The 20,090-nt window shown below is 45.5% G+C and overlaps 1 protein-coding gene across 1 annotated transcript in view; it reads right to left on the reverse strand.

Annotated features, from left to right (window-relative positions):
* PLEK (pleckstrin) overlaps positions 1–19,286 on the reverse strand; it is a 29,397-nt gene extending 10,111 nt beyond the window's left edge. Inside the window, exons 1-3 of the mRNA XM_006114102.5 lie at positions 19,129–19,286; positions 12,841–12,996; positions 4,235–4,416 (exon numbers count right to left, since the gene is read on the reverse strand). Coding sequence (XP_006114164.1) covers positions 4,235–4,416; positions 12,841–12,996; positions 19,129–19,176 — 386 coding nt within the window. The 5' untranslated portion in view covers positions 19,177–19,286. The remainder of the gene's footprint in view (positions 1–4,234; positions 4,417–12,840; positions 12,997–19,128) is intronic.
* Between the last annotated feature and the right edge of the window lie 804 nt (positions 19,287–20,090).

Consider the following 20,090-nt stretch of genomic DNA (forward strand, 5'->3'; position numbering starts at 1 on the left):
GCAACCTCTCCCTGTCCTCTCTGGGAACTGGAGGACCAAGTTTTCTAAGAGTTTGACTTCTTGACAGTAACTTCACACTTCAGGAGGCCTCATCGTAACTTCAGCAATTCATGGTCTGTTTTCCCTCCTCCAGAGCACCTTTTGCAAACCCCAGATAGCGCCATTGCTTAGGGCCCCTGAGTTGTTGAGCCAGCCCTCTAGCAGTTTCTCTGGACCAAGTCCTGAGATTCTTGTTCTGTTGTTATTCAGTCATTTGTCAAACTAATCTCCCCCTGAAGCCACCTGAAGTTAGCCTAAATTCAGGATTAGGCCGTGTGCAACTTTGTCTCCCACCAGAGTATCCTCAGTACAGCAGACAGCAACTTGTATTTATTTGTCTAGAAGAGCATATTCGGAGACAAAACAAGCTTCCCTTAGTTTTCTAAACATTCACCTTCACCTATCTTTTACTTTTCACTAGATTCAGGTTCTTTGAGAGGCCACTCAGTCTGGAAAGTATTGCTAAGAAAGCAGCCTGGAGAATGTCCCGCATGGAACAAAAATGTTTGAACATCTTTGCAAAATGGAAAGCTGGTCCAGCACCCTCGGGACCTGCCAGGTCCCGGATGAGGGATTTTGCTGAAGCGGGATGCTCATTTCTGCCCACTCTTCCCCCCGGTGTCCCTTCCAACCCTGGCCCGACCACTGCCCTCCCCACTGGCTCCCCACTCTTGCTGGCTCTGCTGCCCTATCAGCCCCCACTGTCCCTGCTCCTCGGGCTCCCACTGCCGCATCAGGCAGCCCCATCACATGCACATGCACCAGGCTTCTGCTGCAGCACCCATCAGCCCCACTGTCTTTGTGTACCAGGCTCTCAGTGTGGTCTGCGCTAGGTTCCCACTGCAGAGCCCGGCTCCTGCTGCCGCTCCTGCCAGCCCCGCAGCCTCTGTGCCAGGCTCCTGCTGCCGCATGTGGGGCTCCCACTGCCCTGCTGGGAAGCCCCAGCGCTCTGCCAGCTTGCAGGGCTCCCAGGCGCTAGCCCTCCACTGGGACTCTCTGGTCCTGGAACATCCATGGTCCTCCAGTCCTTATCCTGCAGTCCCTATGTCTGAGCTACATTCAATGGAATGTGAGTTTTGCCTCAGTTACAGTGGAACTGGCCAGAGGAATATCTAATCACCATTTCCTCTCTAGTCCCAGTGCTTTATTCCTGCTACTCCAGCTGTCTTTGAACCTCTGCTGCTTCTGGCTTTCTGCTTTGCTGGAAGAGGCTCCACCTTCCCCCCCAATACAGAGCACCTCCTTCTTCCTTGTCCCCTGCCACAGCAAATTCCTATGCAGATATAACTTATCACCAGCCAAGTGCCATCCTCACAGTTCGGTGCCATGTAGGCTACTGCAGTACATTGTGGTGCACTCCTTGGCAGAGTTTGAAAAGGCCCATTATGCAACGTACACGTATAAATGAACTCTGCAGGCAGAGGGCACCTCACTGCAGCTCAGATCAGTGGCAGTCTGGCTAAGCCAGTGGATTCATTTAAGCCGAGGTTTGTTAGAGTGACTAGTAGTGAAACACTTGGAAAGATGCCTGATTTTCAGCTGGCACTTGCTGAAAACTGGGTACCTTCAAAGTGTCTCTAAGCTGGACTTCCAAAAAACAAGGCACATATAAACCACTGGTTGCTTTTAAAAATATGAGCCAAAAGGTAATGAATAGTAAATAAGTCTGAGTTCACCCTTTAATAATAATTATTTTTATGGTCATTATCCCATCTTCCCCAGCCCGCTGCACCTCCCGCCTGCTACATCTTGTCTTTTAGGGAGCATTGACATCAATGGGCGTTTTGCTACTGACTTCAAAAGGGCCCAAATTTCACCCTTTCATCTGTAAGGGTATGTCTACAGTACCCCGCTAGTTCGAACTACGGGGTAATGTAGGCATACCGCAATTGCAAATGAAGCCCGGGATTTGAATTTCCCAGGCTTCATTTGCATAAGTGGGGTGCCGCCATTTTTAAATCTCCACTCGTTCGAACCCCGTGCCGCGCGGCTACACGCGGCATGAACTAGGTAGTTCGAACTAGGCTTTACTTCGAACTACCGTTACTCTTCATTCCTCATTCCACTCACTCCTCGTGGAATGAGGAGTAACGGTAGTTTGAACTAGGAAGCCTAGTTCGAACTACCTAGTTCGTGCCGCGTGTAGCTGCGCGGTACGGGGTTCGAACGAGCGGAGATTTAAAAATGGCGGCGCCCCGCTTATGCAAATGAACCTGGGAAATTCAAATCCCGGGCTTCATTTGCAATTGCGGTATGCCTACATTATCCCGCTAGTTCGAACTAGCGGGGTAGTGTAGACATACCCTAAGTTCTTTAGGGCAGGAACTGTGTGCTGTGTGTTACAGAGCCTTGCTCAGTGGGCTTCTGACCTGATTCTTGGTGACGGGTGCTAGACAATATAAATAATATTAATAAGTGATTTCCAAAGTTATGAGCGATTTTAATAATGGAAAAAAGCCTACTGCTATGAAGGACCATTACATTCAATCTCCTAGACTCCTTTTCTAGAGTAGCTGAGCTGGTGCCTAGAGCTGTAAAGTAGGCAACACTGTTAATTCTGTTAATTCTGGGTCTGTTAATTCTATTGTTACTTGAGTGTTCAGTCAAGTATAATTTATTTAATCTGAAATCAGCTTTGGCTCTCACATAGCAGCATTCAAAAGAGAGTTGTTTGCTGGTCTCTGGAAAGGTTTTACCGTTGCTTTGGGATGCCACATGTGCACATGACTTATGTTTCGATGGCTATTGTACTTGTGTTTTAGTCTCATGATTTAGAAAGGACCCTCGAGTGAGCCTTATGACCTAGGAAGGCCTAGCCCATTACTGCTGCTGGTCAAGGGACAGAAGACCAGCCTCGCCTACCCGGTAGCAAATTCCTTTCTCATGCAAAAGAACAGGTTGATGTTATGTTACCAGTAGGGCCTCAACCAAGGTACAGCCATGAAAAACATATTACAGACTGCTGAAATCTAGTTTGTCCCCATGAAACCTGGTTTTTAGTGTGTTTTTACCCTATTGACACTGATTTCCTGGGGAAGACCAGTGTCTATCAAATTGGGGGGTCTTAACTCAAAAGGGAGCTGTGGGGAGGGGTGTCACAAGGTTATTTTAAGGTGATATATTGTCACCCTTACTCCTGTGCTACCTTCAGAGCTGGGCTGCTGGAGAGCAGCAGCTGTTTGCTAGGCACCAACTCTGAAGATAGCACCCTGCCAGCAGCAGCGCCGAATAAAAGAGGCAATGCCATACCAGGCCATCCTTGCTTTTGTGTTGTAACTGGCAGTGGTTCTGCCTTCATATCTAGGCTCCCAGCCAGCAGCTGCCATCTCCAGATGCCTAGCTCTGAGGGCAACGCTGCCACCACCAGCAGCACAGAACTAAGGCTAGTAGTATCACAACCTCCCCTAAGAGAACCTTGCAATCCCCCTCCCTCCAACTCCTGTTTGAATCAGGACCACTATATTTACACATCATGAAATTTCAGATTTAAGTAACTGAGATAATGAAATTTATTATTTTTAAAATGTTATGACCATGAAATTAACCAAAATGGATCATAAACTTGGTAGGGCCTTAGTCATCTGGCTCTACTCTCTAGTGGTCACCAGCCAGTAGATCGGAATCTATGGGTAGATCGTGGAACCCTTGACAGACGATCCTGAGAGGTTTGGCTGGGAGGCTATCCAGTGCTGGCACTTCATCTGCACTTCTCCTTTGGAAGTGCCCCTCACCCCTGGGAGCCTCTTGCTTGCTGTGCAGAGCACAGGAAGAAGAGGAATTGGGGCCCCTCCCTCCTACCCCATCTCCACAGAGCAAAGGGAGGCAGGGATGGAGACAGGGACAGGGCTGTGGTGAGCCTGCTTTAGCTTCCCGCACCACCACTCAGAAGCCACCTGTGGTAAGCGGTGCCCAGCTGAAGCCCGCATTGCAAACACAGGCCCTAGTCCTGAACCCACCTGCATCCCAACCCCCAGCTCCCAGACTGATAAAAGTGAATGAGGATAGGGTAGGCAGGATGGAGTGAGCAGGGGCCGGGCCTTGGAGAAGGGGCAGGAAGGAGGCAGGGTAAGAATGTTTGGGTTTGAGGCAGATCCTAGATTGCTCTTACATTCAAAAAGTGATCTTAAGGTTGGAGACCACTGATCTACTCCCTGCTGAGGGAAGGAAGTGGGGGAAGAGAGATATTATACCAGACCTTAGATTGATTGTTTCAGGCAGCCTGATGGACTTTCTGGTGGATTTTCTGGCAAACTTTTGGCCTCCCTCGATGCACTGAATAGCCTTCTTGATATCCCGCACCCAGGCATCTCTCTCCTCAAGGTAGGCGGCTTGGAAAAAATGGTCCTGTTGTTTGGCTGTGGTGAATTTGAAGACAAACTATAACGAGAAATAACAAGAAAAGGATTTTTAAACATGGCTTTATGTAACCAGTGGGCTACGATAAGACCAGCATCAATATGCTGTACATCTTGCCTTAGCAGGAACTAAGTATAGGATCCAGAATGCATGATTAAAGCAAAGAAGATCTGAAGAGATAGCTACACAGACTGTGCAAGTAATCCTGCTCCTCGTAGTGATATAGACAGTGCATTCCTGACATTCTTACCAGAGCTAGGCTAGGTAGCTCTAAAATAACTAGTCAGGGGCTAATGCTAGTTCTGTTTGGCAAGTTCAGTGGTGCCCAAGGGATTTAAGCACCAAACTCCTATTGAGTTACAATGGTTGTTGGGAATGCCTTCCAACTCCACTGAAAATCCCAGCCTTAGCATTTAGACAGGTAGTCAGCCTTAAGGGGAAAAGCCTTCCTGGTACAGTAAAACTCCAATAGTCCGGCATCCAATAGTCCGGCACTCCTGATAGTCCGGCATCAAAATGGCAAGAGCCTAGTGAGTGAGCTTCAGCAAAATATGAGTCACAAAGTAACAGCGGCAGCAACTGAACTGAGCAAAAAGGGTAAAAAAGGCTTAAAAAAACTAAAACATTACAGTATACTGTATACAGTATGTACAATAAAAAGGGTTAAGAACACTTTACATACAGTATATAAAGTATACAGTATATATATAACCAGTTTATAGTACCTCCTGATAGTCCGGCATATCTGATAATCCGGCACCACCTAGGTCCCATAGGCTCCGGATTATCGGAAGTCTACTGTACACAGAAATCCTTCCCCACTACCATGTGCACCTATGAAGTAGCTGGAGAAGATTCCAGACGAACACTCCAAGTAAGAGATGGAGAGGTTGTCTAGCATGCCCACCAACACACCATAGTTCCAAGAGACACAGGGCCTTATCTCACGCATACAGACCTCATTGGGAAAACTCCCATTTGCATCAGTGTGCTATGGATCAGGCCCACATCTTGCTGACATAAGGAATTAGTAGACCTTATACTGTGTGCTATTGTGTAGAAATATTGTGTGCTATTGGCAGGGACTATTAGAAGTAGAACTAGGGTGCCTATTGAAAGGAGCAGAAAGACTCCCCTGAGCCTGTGCAGGCAGGATTGCTGAGGGACTTTCTCCACAGCCAGCCTCATTTCACACATTCTGCCCTGAATAGCTCAGTAACCACAAGAGCAGCTTTTGCACTAGGGTTTTCTCAACCTTTAGAAATGTGTAGGGCTAATTTTTTTAATGCACATCTGAATGCCCCCTCTGAGCCACCTGCCCCACACAGACCCCTCTCAATCCACACCTGAATCCTGCCTCCCCTCCCCACTAAGCTCCTCTATACTTGGATCCTGCCATGCTGAGCCTACCAGCCTACACCTGCTGCACCTTGCAGGGAGGGGCAGGGGACTGGAGTGTTTCTGGTGCAGACCCAGTCCTTGCGCTATGTTAGGGTTGGGCACAACCTCACCACTGAGTCCATGTCTCAGGGGAGAGAGGGAGCTGCACAGTGATCACTCACCTCTGTGCAGTCAATGGCTTGTGCTCCCCACTGCCGTGCAGAATTTTGCACAATTTTAAAATATTGCATGCCGAATTTTTTACATTTTTGGCACAGGTGTAGATAGTGCCAGAAAGGAATAGCTGTTCAATCAATACCACAACTGAGAGTTCGAAACTGAGGTATTTTCTGCCTCAGAGTGTAAAATATGAAGGATGGTGAGAAAATTATTTCTCAGCTTGTCAGTAGTGGTATGACTATTCATGAGAAAGCAATGGAGAAAAAAATGACATAGATCTGGAAGGAGAAAAACAGCAGAAATACAAGAAACAACCTGCCAACACATCAGAATTGTTAAAAGTGGCCATGAGTGCAGGGAACTGGATTAGGTTCTACTAACCCTACAATTTTGTGATATAAAATCACAAAGCACATGGAAAAACCCCATTCAGGGCAGATTTTTCCTTTCACATATTGGCAAATGCCAACAAAGAAACAATAAACAAACAAACAAAATAAGTGTGTTACTGAGCTAGTGAAGCGAATCAGTGGATTTCATCTAGGCCCTGATTGGGGAAAGCATCAGAGGGGTAGCCAAGTTAGTCTGTAAGTGGATAACCTTAAAAAACAATAAATAGTCTTGCAGCACCTTAAAGACTAACAAAACATGTAGATGGTATCATGAGCTTTCATGGGCACAGCCCTCTTCTTCAGATGTCCATTCAGGCCAGCCTGAATAGAATCCATGGAACTTAAACCCCTGAAAACACTTAACAACAAGCTTATGTGCTGTCCTGTATTGGGCCTTACTGAACTTGACTCAAAGTTAATATAAGCTGGGAATCAGAATAAACACATTCTATTGCCAACAGTAGGTTGAGTGCCCCTGAATCCCCCAAAGTACAAATCCCCCCAAAGCACAAATCCACCTAACATATCAGCTATATCAGGCATGTCCAAAGTCCGGCCCGCGGGCCAATTGCGGCCCGCGGTCGGATTTAATACGGCCCCCGCTTCTCCCGGCTCCCCGGTGCTCCTTTTAACTGGCGCGCGCAGCGCAGCACGCCGCTTCGGGCCGCGCTGCCGCCGCAGTCCTAGACCCTGCCCTGTAGGGCACGTCCGCAGCCCCGCTCCCCCGCTTGGCTGCGGGTTCGCCCTGCCCCCAGGTCGCTGTGAGGCCAGCGTGCCCTGCACTCTCTGACCCCGCGGGCCCTCCGCTTTTTGGCTGAGAGTGCGAGGACAGTCCCCGCTTCCTCCCCCTCTCCTGGCTACCCGGCGCTCCTCTGAACTGGCGCGCACAGCGCGCCGCCGCCGTCCATGGCGGCCGCTGCGGTCCTAAAGCCTGCCATGTAGGACACGTCCGCAGCCCCGCTCCCCCGCTTGGCTGCGGGTTCGCCTGCCCCCGTGCCGCCGTGAGGCCAGCGTGCCCTGCGCTCTCCTGTGCTGCAGTCCAGATCTCAGTTTCACCCTTCACATTAGTGTAGGCAAGTTTTTTTTTTCAATTGAGATGAATACATTGTAAAATCTCAGTTAATGTCAGTTGGTCTAAATCAGTTATAAATATATTTGGACACAACATGTATAGTTGGTGTTATGTTCCTGTTCATATTTTTTGAACTTAAAAGTTGATAATATGTAATGTACTTTACAATGTTCCTGACATATATTTCAGCTTCCTGGATTTTTTTTTCATCTGGCCTTCAGATATGAAAGGCAGAGTGATTTAACACCTGTTTAGATTTGTCATCCATGTGACGAAATGAAAAGTATGCCGTTTGCAATAAACTTTGCATAAAATAGTTAATTTGCATTTAATTTTAATGGTTCAAAGAATGTCAGGCAAAATGGTCGGCCCTCACGCATGTTCACTTCTTCAAATCTGGCCCTCTTTGAAAAAAGTTTGGACACCCCTGAGCTATATGAAGTGTGTGGATGCGAGCAAAGTCATCAGCCGCAGTGCACCACACTGGTTCACGCAGAAAATATGAATGTGGGCAGCCTATTGGAATTAGGCAAAGGATGAAATCCTGGAGGAGACACTCTGGGCTATTCCAATTTTTTGTATGGTTAACAAAGCTACAAAAATGTACATTTTCCAAAATGCTGCATTTGAAGAGCTTATAACCAGGTGATTACCTTTGGATTTTATTGGTGCGCCCCTACTTGTACGACTAGTCCTCTGGAGATTCAATGGGACTGCTCAAGTGAGTAAAGGGTTGCAATCCAGCCCTTTTTGGTTTACTTAGCTATTTGAGTAGTGTCAGTTTTCACTGTGGGATGCCCTGGCCTGAGACGCTCTACAAAGTTACCACAGGATCTGGGTCAAGACCTGATCTACAAGCCAACGAAGAATCCATCTCCAGGCTTCAGATTAGATATGGGCTCTCTCACTAATCTCCCCAATTTTTGTGCATTTCTTGCCAGCAGGGGTGGAGTTTGGGAAATCCAGCCCTCAGCACTGTCCATAGTGTGCCACGCTGCACACCGCCTTGTCCTCACAGCTGCCCTTTTGAATGCTGGGCTCTGGGACAAATGCGCGCTTTCCCCCTCCCATCAGCAGGTCTGGGTCCTGACCAGGACAGTGTGTGTGCAATGGTCCAAATCTTCACTGATTTTTCTTCCATTCTCCCTCAGGCAAACCCTCAGGCTGTGTCCAGACTCAGGGGTTTTTTCGGGAAAAGTAGCCTTTTTCCGAAAAAACTTCACCTGCGTCTAGACTGCAGCCGCGTTCTTTCGAAATTAAATCGAAAGAACGCGGCTTTTCTTTCGACGGCGGTAAACCTCATTGCACGAGGAAGAACGCCTTCTTTCGAAAGTGTTCTTTCGAAAGAAGGCGTTCTTGAATGTAAATAGGGCTTCTTCGAAAGAGAGGATCCAGACTCACTGGGTGCTTTCTTTCGAAAAAGCGGCTTGCTCTTTCGAAAGTTCCGCGTGCAGTCTAGACGTTCTCTTTCGAAAGAGGCTTGCAGTCTAGACATAGCCTCAGTGACTAGACTAGGGCTTTGCCTGAGGAAGGACTGATAAACAAATGCAGTATAAAAAAAAACTTAGGGGCCATCGGTGCAATGGCAGGAATCATGCTTCCTGGAGATAGCAGATGAAATCCAGGCCACTTGCTTACAGTAGATGAGGGCCTGGTACAAAGCCCATGAACCTCAATGGAAATATTGCCATTGACTTTAGTGGCCTTTGGATCTGGCCCTGAACACACTATTCGGTGCATTATCCAGCAGGGTGAACTGAAGGGCGGGGTAGGGAAGACTGTTACAAATTGTTGTGATCTAACTGCCCCTTCTAGATGCTGTTAGCACAAATTAAAAGGTGCCTGTTTCACAGTGACATAATCCTCTTTCAAACAGAATTATATTAACACAAATGAGGTACCTTTTAGTTCACACCAGTAGCATACTCACAAGACCGATCACAACACTTTGCCATGCTCTGCAATTCACATCCTATAATCTGCAGCACTGTATAGTGCGGGCAAGTCTTTAGTCATAACTGCTAATTCTTTCTGTCATTTCTGTATGTTTTGTAAAGAACACATCTGTTGTTCCTGTGATTAGCCTCTATCTACAGTAGCTTCACATTTCCAAGCAAAACGTCTACAGAGTAGGGGCTTGTCTACTAAATATTTAGAAATGTGCATCTGTCTGTCCATCTGTCTTATGCAGCTTCCTCTTATCAAAACTGAAAGCAAGGTAATAGTTTGGTTGTGCTAGGACAAAGGGATATGCCTGGAATTTGATTGTTTCTCATGAAATGGAAAGGGAGTGGCAGTTATATTGCAGAGTGACCACAGGGAGCAGCAAGGAGTCAGAGAAGGGGACAAGGACATTTATAACCCCACTGGGCCAGTAGGAGGCAAGGATGGAGAAAGGGACAGCTATCTACTATATATGGGTATGTCTACACTACCCCTCTAGTTCGAACTAGGGGGGGTAATGTAGTCATACGGAGTTGCAAATGAAGCCCGGGATTTGAATTTCCCTGGCTTCATTTGCATAAAGCCGGCCGGCGCCATTTTTAAATGCCGGCTAGGTCGGACCCCGTGCCGCGCGGCTACACACAGCACGGGGTCCGACCTAGCCGGCATTTAAAAATGGCGCCGGCTGGCTTTATGCAAATGAAGCCCGGGAAATTCAAATCCCGGGCTTCATTTGCAACTCCGTATGACTACATTACCCCCCCTAGTTCGAACTAGAGGGGTAGTGTAGACATACCCTATTTCAGAGAGTTTGTCTGTTTATGTGTCTATTTGTCTGTGTGTCTATCTGACCTCAAGCTGGGGGACATGCACCCCTCTCCCAGCCGTGCCCGCTGGAGCTACAGCAGCCATGGACAGGTGCTTCTCACTTGGCCCCAAGCTGCTGCAGTGAGAGAGGCCTGAGATTATCCTCTCTCCCTGGGGAAACCTACATACTGAACCCCTCATCTCCACCCTCACCCCAGAACAATTATTTAAATGAAGAAAACAAAACTTATTTGAAGTTAAGGACCCGAGCAATGCCAGGTAAATCTAGTTCATTTCTATTTGGGTGATGATCACAGATTGACACTGATTTGATCTGACTTTCAAGTAGCACTGTGGTGTTTATTTTACCTGTGGTGTTTAATTGCCTGAACTGCAATTGAGTGCCTCATAAATAAAATGCAATTTCTAGCATGGCATGATAGCATCTGCACTGGGCATGAACCCAGTGTCCCTTGTGTGCTATAACTCAGTCAGGTTGGGCTTTGACTGCATGTTACGCTCTGCTTGCTATCAGATGGCAGTACACGATACTACAGAGTCTGGCACCCTGGAGACCTGACCAGTGCTGAACCAGAGAATTTGCCAGACCACTGGAGTTCAACATTGTCTAGCAGCATTACCAACACTTGTACTGCTTACTGGACTCTTAAAAGACATTTATGAGTAAATTAAAGCTAAATACCAGCACAGAACACTGAGAGCCAGGACTGGTGGCTGTAAACAAACTTTATGGGACTGCAGGAAACTTGGCCACACTCATAAGTGGACACTCAGTTAATTAAAATCATGCTGAACTACGGATGTTGCCTAACCAGTGAGAGACTGACTAGAGAGGTTCAGCCTGTACCTGCATCTGTCTTCACTGCTTTGTGGGTTAGCACAGACATGTGTAAGGCTAAGGGAGACCCTGACAAAAATCCAGAGTAGAGCCCCAAAGGCAGACAGTCAACAGTAAGGTTTAATAAACTGTCTTCCAGAAACTCCTGCAATTGTGCTGGCTCCAGATGTAGAGTCTTTGCCTTTCCCCTGGAGTTTGCTTGCACAGTCGAGAGGGAGAGTGTGGTCCCAGGAAAGCTACGCTTTCCGTATTTTCTCTGCCTAGGCATTTGCAGAGAGTACTCCGTTTATGTCACAAACGGAGAGGGCACTCCATCTCGTTGCTCACCCCAGCAAGAAAACAATATGGTAAGTTGCAGTTCACCAGCTCATCAAAAAGCTGCAATAACCAAACATCTGTAAAGTCAAATGGGGCCACATGACTCACTATTTCAGCACCTCAAGACAGAGGACATGGAGTTGTGCCAACAGACATGTTAGTAGCTAATCCAAAATTCAGATTCACACTGACCATTAAAAAAAAAAAACATGCAAGGATCCATTCTTTTCTTTTCTCTCTGATGTTTATTAATTCACTTGGGGTTTAAGTCTCGGCTTGACAAAGCCCTGGCCGGGTTGATTTAGTTGGAATTGGTCCTGCCTAGAGCAGGGTGCTGGACTTGATGACCTTCTGAGGTCTCTTCCTATGATTCTATGATTCTATGAGATCTTTTCTAACACTCCTATCCTGTTCTCTCATCATCTGTTCAATCAATTATTACATTTTCAGACTGTTTGGCTTTCTGCATTATTTGGAAAAAACTGATGCCAATTAAAAATTCAATCTGTCACGAACCCAAACTGCATGAATGGCAAACCTTTGGGGACAAGCGGTTAGCAGAAAAGATGCCTTCTTAAGCAATTATATTGGAAGGTGTAGAGTTCACAATCACTGCTTCTCATAAACACCCAAATCACACCTACCTACAAGGAAAAAACCCTTTCTCTCCCTTCTGTTTCAGGTAGCTGCTGTGTCAGCCATATTTCTTTAGCAATAATTAATATATAACACCCCTGCTCTTTAAAAAGTCCCCCGGGTTATTTTATAGTTACTGGAGCCTTGTGTCACACTCAGTCAGAGAGGAGACACATTCCCAGAATGCCCCCATCACCACAAGGCTAGATCTACATTACAAGGTAGGGGATGAGTTGTCTGCTCATGCGCAGCTAGTTATCACCAGTGTATATAGCAGTGTTGCCATGGTAGCATGGGTAGCGACAGCAGACACACAACTGGCACCAGTTTCAAGTGGGCTTGTATGTGTACAGGAGCAGGGGAATCACACTTCTCACTCACAGCGTAGATGCAGCACCACTTCAGAGCACTGAATCACCAGCATTACTTCATACAGCATCTTGAGTTTTCCTCAGAGGTCTCCCATTCAACTACTGAGTAGGCCCCAGTTAACCCTGCTTACGTGGTTTGTGAGAAGCGACAAAATCATAACCAAACTAACTTTGTCTTGTAACATATTATTGCCCAATGCACTGTCATTCAATATTTGGTCAGCAAGGTCTTAGCATTCAGGGGAGGAAGGAGGCCCAAGTGGGTAGAACACTAGCCAAGGCCTTGATAGATCTGGGTTCAAGTCCTGCAGAGACTTCCTGGGTGACCTTAGCTTAGTCATTTTGACTGTCTCTGTGTCAGCTCCCCATCTGTACAATGGGGATAAGACTCACAGCAGGATTGTGAAGCTACAAGTGCTCTGAGATCTACTGATGAAAGTGCCATGCATGTATAATTATTATTCAGTGGCTGTAAAAAATACTTACCATCCGTTTGCCAAAATCCTGACATGGGCTATTGATAGAGCTTCCTTTCAGGGGGATCATTCCTTTGGGACTGCTGTCAATCTTCTTCTTATAGAATTCAATTCCATCATCTAGGAGCACTACCCACATCGGCTTCCAGGTATTAAACATACTGCCCTGCATTAGATCAGATAAGCTGGTTACATTACATTTTCTTCATTAAATATTTTACCTTCTAGAAAAAGACACTTTTAAATGTCCTTCCAACCCCCATCTCACTCTCCATTTTAAATCAGTGAATTGTTCTCTTTCTACAGCCCTTATTTCCTCCTCTCTGTAATCCCACTAACATGCTTCTCCACGGTTGCATCAGACAAGCCGTCCTGCATTTTCTTCATATATCAGCAGCACTCAAGCTTTCTTCATATTCTGGTTTTTGCAATGCTTGAGCAACATTCAAAATTTCCACACATGGCTGGTTTACAGGTTAGGCACTGAAAGGAAGGCTTGATGCTACAAGACTGTAAGCACCTCCCGGCTCTTTTAGTTCTGTGTTTTTACAGCACAGATGGGGCCCTGGTCTATGATGAGTTGCTACAATAAGACAGCTAATAATTAATAATTATCATCATAATTAATCATACAATTTGTTGAGGCCTCTCAGTCCCTACTGAAGACAGTGAGAGGTAAGGGGACGCAGCACCTTGCAGGATCAAGCCCTCTGTGGATGGATTTTCAGTGATTCTGAGTGCCCAGAATACCCAGAAATACCGGTGGAATTTGCAGCTGCTAAGCATCTCTGAAAACATCATATGCCTAAACATAGGTTTAGGTGCTAGACTTAAGCACCCAACTTTGAAAAGTGTGGCTTACACAGAAACAGACACAAATTATTCAGCTAGCCAGGTCCCACCCATATTGATTCACCTTCAGCAATATTTTGTCACTTTTATTATACCCAATCACCGGAAGAGGAAATTTCATCTTACCATATTAAAAAAGGAGGAATATTTGGCTCCAGGGTTTTATTTCAGCTTTCAAAGCTCTTCTTCCCATTACTAACACACGAAGATGATTTTGTAACTAGCAGTTCGGATGTTTATTGAGGGCCTGATCCTATGTCCATTGAAATCAATAGCAAAACTCTCATTGACTCCCATGGGGCAGGATCAGTACACTGTGGCCTTAAAAATCAATCCAGGAATTGTATAGGCCACTATCATTGTTGCAGGGTATGTTGTCTGGAAGAGATGGCTAGCCACATTTTCAAAAGCGACCACTGAGTAGAGATGCCGGAGTCTTTGGACTCAATTTGAGGGATCCAGGATCTGATTTTCAGATGAATTGAGTACCTGTACTTCCACCGTCCCGTCCCCCCCCACTCCGGGAGAGCTAAAGGTGAAAACCCAAAAATTAAGTGCATGAACTTGCAGGATTTAGCCCCCTTGAAGAGGAGAATACAACTTCTTATGTGTTGTCTGGCCTGAGGCAGAGTTAGGGTACGTCTAGACTACATGCCTCTGTCGCCAGAGGCATGTAGATTAGGCTACCAGACATAGGAAAATGAAGCGGCGATTTAAATAATCGCCGCTTCATTTAAATTTACATGGCTGCGGTGCTGAGCCGACAAACAGCTGATCAGCTGTTTGTCAGCTCAGCGCGATAGTCTGGATGCGCGGGTGTCGACATCAAAGGTATTTGTCAGCCATCCAGGTATGCGTCCTGGGATGAGGTATACCTGGGTAGTCGACAAATACCTTTGATGTCGCCACCCACGCGTCCAGACTATCGCGCTGAGCCGACAAACAGCTGATCAGCTGTTTGTCAGCTCAGCGCATTAGCCATGTAAATTTAAATGAAGCGGCGATTATTTAAATCGCCGCTTCATTTTCCTATGTCTGGTAGCCTAATCTACATGCCTCTGGCGACAGAGGCATGTAGTCTAGACGTACCCTGAGATTCACAGTGACCTGCAGACCCTATGATACAGATCACAGTCTAGGGGAACACTCAGGGAAGGCTTCTACTTCCTGTGTGCAGTGCAGCAGCATGAGGCAAAGTCTCCACCCTGCTGCGTGAAGAATGCATTTTGGATTCCTTAGATCAGAGCTGCCTGTCGTGCTGTCTCATTTAAATGTTGTGTGTCTGTGACAGCGGATTGGACAAGAATTTCTTTTAAAACAAAGCATGCAGACATCACACCTTCCACCTCCCACGCTTGCTGTATTGTGAAACAGACATGAAGTTCCACAATGCACGGAGAGCTGATTATCATGGGACTTTTGGTGCACACTGGCAAAGGAACTTTCTTCCACATCCAGTACTCTGCTGCGGAAGCCATATGGTCCTGAAATAGCTCAAATAATAGGCCTTGTGTGGACTCTCCTCAGTCCAGGGTCCCCACAGATCTACAGAAAGAGTATGAAACAGGCCACCACATTCTGGCTAATATAAATAAATGGGGAGAATTCAGTGATTGCACAACGAGCCATTTTGACCTGTGGCTGATTTTTTGGAATGGGGAATAAATCAGAGTTAATTTAGGGTGCAGAGTTCAGATCCAAAAGGGAGCCTGTTGTCCACTGTCATATCTTCGCTCAAGGTGGTGCCAACCCCACTGCTCTTACTTATAAGCAAATGACCAGAGTGCTTAGTAAAGAGCAAAATCTGCCTCCCAGGCTATTTACACAGCAAGTCTTTAGTGCGACTAAGAATAGTAGATTCAGCAAACACTGACAAGACAAATTCTCCTTGCCTGGAACTACTCAGGAGAGACAAGCAAGCAGGATTTCTCCCACAGTCTCTTGAAACTAAAGCAAATTATTGCAGACACCCAACGATCATGACTAAGATGGTTGTTTCCCAAATATCCCTGCCAAAAGAATAGCAGTTTGAAAAGTAGTTAGGAGGAAGTTGCAGGAGACTGCTACACTAATAGAACTTCTCCTTTCTTTGACATGTGTAGTACGGAATAGCTAGAAAATATTTTTTCCCCTTCTGGCATGGTAGAACCCACAAAATTTCACAACTCCTACCCTACCAAACCTAAATATACCAGGGTAGATCCATGGCTGGGGTAAACAGGCACTGAAGTCAATGGGGCCATGCAAGGTGAGGATCTGGTCCACAAGAGTATTCATAGCTGATAGCAAGGAGGGAGGGGAGAAGCCTAAGGGAGGCCTCACCTGATCAAACCCTCCATTTTGTTGTGGATGTGAATGGTGCACCTGTACCTTTGGGAGCACAGACATTTGCCTTCCCCTTTTAGGAAACCATTACTGGAAAGCCTCAACAGAAAAGGACCAGAGAGAGGAGTCAGAGATTAAATAGACAGCTGGTGCTTGCTGTCCCAAAGTTAAATCAGGAGTAAACCAGTGCTACGATTCCCTTTACTGAAGGTGCTCTGTCATGAGATGCCCTGGGAAAAAGCTCATCCTGTTGATTTCAGCTGTCTTCTCCTTTATGGTCATCTCCACCTCTCCAACACAACAGTATTACCTACTACCAGGATGAAGTTCCTTTACATAGGAGGGAGAGCATCCACAGAGGCTGTTCCAGCATAGTAACTCATTCCCCACTATCTCAGGGTATGTCTAGACTACATTGTTTTTTCAAAAAAACCTGCCCTTTTTTCCAAAAAAACTTCTCCTGCGTTCACACTGCAATCACGTTCTTTTGAAATTAAATAGAAAGAACGCGGGAGGTGAGGGGTTGACATTGACAAATCTCAAATTATGAGGAAGAACACCTTTTTCAAAAGAGCTCTTTTAAAAAAAGGCACGTGTGGATGCAGAACAGGGACATTTTTCAAAAGAAGAGGCAGTTGAAAAAAGCACAGATATCCTGATGGCCATTCTGTGCATAGCAAGCAGGGCTTTCTTTTGAGAGAGCGTCCATGCAGTATGGACGCTCTCTTTCAAAAAACCAGATCGCTTTTTCAATCTGGTTTTGAGGTGTGGATGCTCTCTTTTGAAAGAAACTTGTAGTCTAGACGTAGCCGCAGACTCTTCTGTTTTTCTGCAGAAGTTACGATAGTAGAACCTTAGCATTACAAACACAGAATTATGAATTAACCAATCCATCACATGCCTCATTTGGAACCAGAAGTACATGATAAAACATCAGAATCCCCTATCCAAAAAAGCAAATATTGTACAGTATAGTACCATGTTCAACTACTAAAAGAATAAACCGGTAAGGGTTTTTTCCTAAGATTTGACAAGGCAAGGAAACTGTTTCTGTGCTTATTTTATTTAAATTAAGATGATTAAAGGCATTGTTCTTCTTCTTCATAGTAAAGTTTCAAAGTTATATTAAGTCAATGTTCATTTGTAAACTTTTGAAAGAACAACCATAACATCTTGTTCAGAGTTATAAACATTTCAAGTGATAAACGGTCTCCATTCCCAAGGTGTTTGTAACTCTGAGGTTCTATTGTATGGTGACTACCAGTGATATACCATGGAGACTGACCCACTAGAATGATTTCCTTGCCTTGAGTCACCCATCAAGATGCAAGGGAGTGCTCTTTGCACCCTGCTGTACTCCCAGGAGCAGCTATACTTAGGCAGACATGCACACCTATTACATGGCAAGTCAAAGCATCACTGCTGTCTTCTGCTAGGAAGTGCAGCTAAACTCCCCATTGGTGGAGACTATTTGGGAGTTCTATGGAAATAGAAGATTTCTTGGGTGCCCTGCCCAGCTCCCACCCATTTCCCAGCTGGCCCCACACACTTGGGCTACGTCTACATTGGCACCCTTTTCCGGAAATGCTTAAAACGGAACAGTTTTCCGTTATAAGTATTTCCGGAAAAACGCGTCTACATTGACAGGATGCTTTTCCGGAAAAGCACTTTTCTCGGAAAAGCGTCCGTGGCCAATGTAGACGCGCTTTTCCGCAAAAAAGCCCCGATCGTCATTTTCGCGATTGGGGCTTTTTTGCGGAAAAGACTACTGTGCTGTCTACACTGGCCCTTTTCCGGAACAGTTTTTCCGGAAAAGGACTTTTGCCCGAATGGGAGCAGCATAGTTTTTCCGGAAAAACACTGACAATTTTACAGTAGATCGTCATTGCTTTTCCGGAAAAGCAAGCGGCCAGTGTAGACAGCTGGCAAGTTATTCCGGAAAAGCCATCTGCTTTTCTGGAATAAGTGGCTCAGTGTAGACACAGCCTTGGTGTGTTGCATTGGTCAAATCTAGTTATCTGCTGGAGTGTGAATTATGGCCAGCTTGCTCAACCCTTTGTGGCACAGGAACGGCAAATTGGTTCTTCCAGCACTGAACTTGATCCCCTGCCACCTTAGGATTTTAACTGTGCCACTTCAAGCTTCCTTTAGGTATTGACTTTCTTACATTTACAGCAGAAATTATAGAAGCAGAGTGGGAGGTGGAGAAGCAACATCCTGACAGCTCAGTTCCCCGGTAGCAGATCTCTGGTCCTACACAGAGTAAGGGCTCTACCAGACCCAAGTTATTCTTTTGGGATGAAGACCTGTAGAGATGCCCCTTGCGACAGAGATCCTCTGGTCAGAGGTTTCCATGGGTTTATCATTGAGCAACCAAATCGCTTTAAGCTAGACTGATCTTGTGAGGGTGCTTTAAACTAAGGTACGCCCGCATGGTGTGAAGCCCCCTCACTAAGAATCCCTGCTCAGAGGTGCAGCAGCTTCTATTCCAAGTCTGAAACCCTCCACTCTGCCTGCAGGTTGGGATGTGCTGTGGGTCCTAGCTCACCGGCTCCCTACAAAGTTTTCCACATGAAACCCATTTATTTGGCCTCTGTGGAGCACGAACATAACACAGGAGTCCACCTTCCCTAAAAATCTTCTAATTTCAAGGTGCTCCTGGAGTGAAACCCAATGAAACAGCACGGTCACAGAGTAAAAAACATGGAAAGTTGTTTGTCAGAGCCTTTTGTCCTACACTAACCAATGGCATGGTATGTTGTCTAGTTCATTGTTGTAATCCAGAGATAGAGCTGGGCATGAGCATGCAGCCAAATGGTTTTGCATCTATGTTTAGAACACTCCTTTAATATATAAAAATATACATTATATATAGAAAATGTGTTTGTCTTATTTTACCATAGACTAAGAAGATACTTGCAACTAAGTACACTGAATAGCAATTGTAAGTAAAACTGAATTAATTGTCATGCCCCCTTGAGAAATTGGCTGATCACCTGTTGGCATTTTTCATGAAAAATAATACAGAATTGAATTTTTAAAGCAAAATTAAGCTTCCCAGTCTGCTTGATTGGTGTCAGCCCAACATTCACCCATTGCCCGTTTAGAATTGCCCCCCTACCTTCTTAACCAAGTAGCCTTCTCTTATTCGCTTTGGTTCTTGCTCCATGTTCACGCCAATTTCTTTTTCAGTACTGACAGCTCTGGCCGTTACAATGTGTTTGACAATCAAGGGCTGTGTGGGTTGCCTTTTCGACAGCTGTGTCACTTTTCGTAAGTTCCTCTGCTTGTTGATCACATGAAAACAAGTCTATTTCCTCTTATGGGTCAAGAGATTAGAACAGGGAAATGCAGACTGTGTTTATTTATAGGTTTTCTTTGCCGTGCTGTAGAAAGCAGATCTATCAAAAACCCAGCTGTAGTAAAATGCTATCAGACGGAAAGTCTTACAAAATTCATGAAGCATTCTAAACACAGGCCCAAAGAATTTGAAATGTGGCTGTATGCTCGTGCCCAATTTGAGGGCATACGAACAACAACAAATTAGACAATGGACCACGTCTAATGTAGGATGCAAGGATCATGTGAGCAGCTTTCCGTGTTTTTAGCTCTGTTATAATGCTGATTCACTGGGTTTTTACAAAGGCTAACTTACAGTAAGTTTTCACAGTTGGCAATAAGCACAACTTATCTAGTTTAATAAGAAAGCGCCCTCTCCTGATGTCAGAAGCAATCTGTTTTTTAAAATAAGTGGTTGTTATTGTTGGTAGAAGAATGCTATAGTTTGCAATTATGGTTGGTTATCACATACATTTTTAAAGGCACACAGTTAAAAAAAACACCACATGTATTATCTGAAACATAATTAGCAACTGTTACAAGTACACCATTCAGATGACTACATCTGAATAAGATTGGAAGAAAACATCATCTTCCTGTTTGCCTCATGCCTTTGACATGACCAGATTTATAGACACTTTCCCAATTTCCCATACAGAGTCAATCAGATTCTGCCGTTGTTTGTGTTGTCTTTCACTCATTCACAGGAGAGAGAAAAACATGCAGAAAAGGGATTGTTAAGGC

This window comes from Pelodiscus sinensis, chromosome 3, assembly GCF_052426305.1.
Source record: "Pelodiscus sinensis isolate ZL-2025 chromosome 3, ASM5242630v1, whole genome shotgun sequence".
Lineage (NCBI taxonomy): Eukaryota > Metazoa > Chordata > Testudines > Trionychidae > Pelodiscus > Pelodiscus sinensis.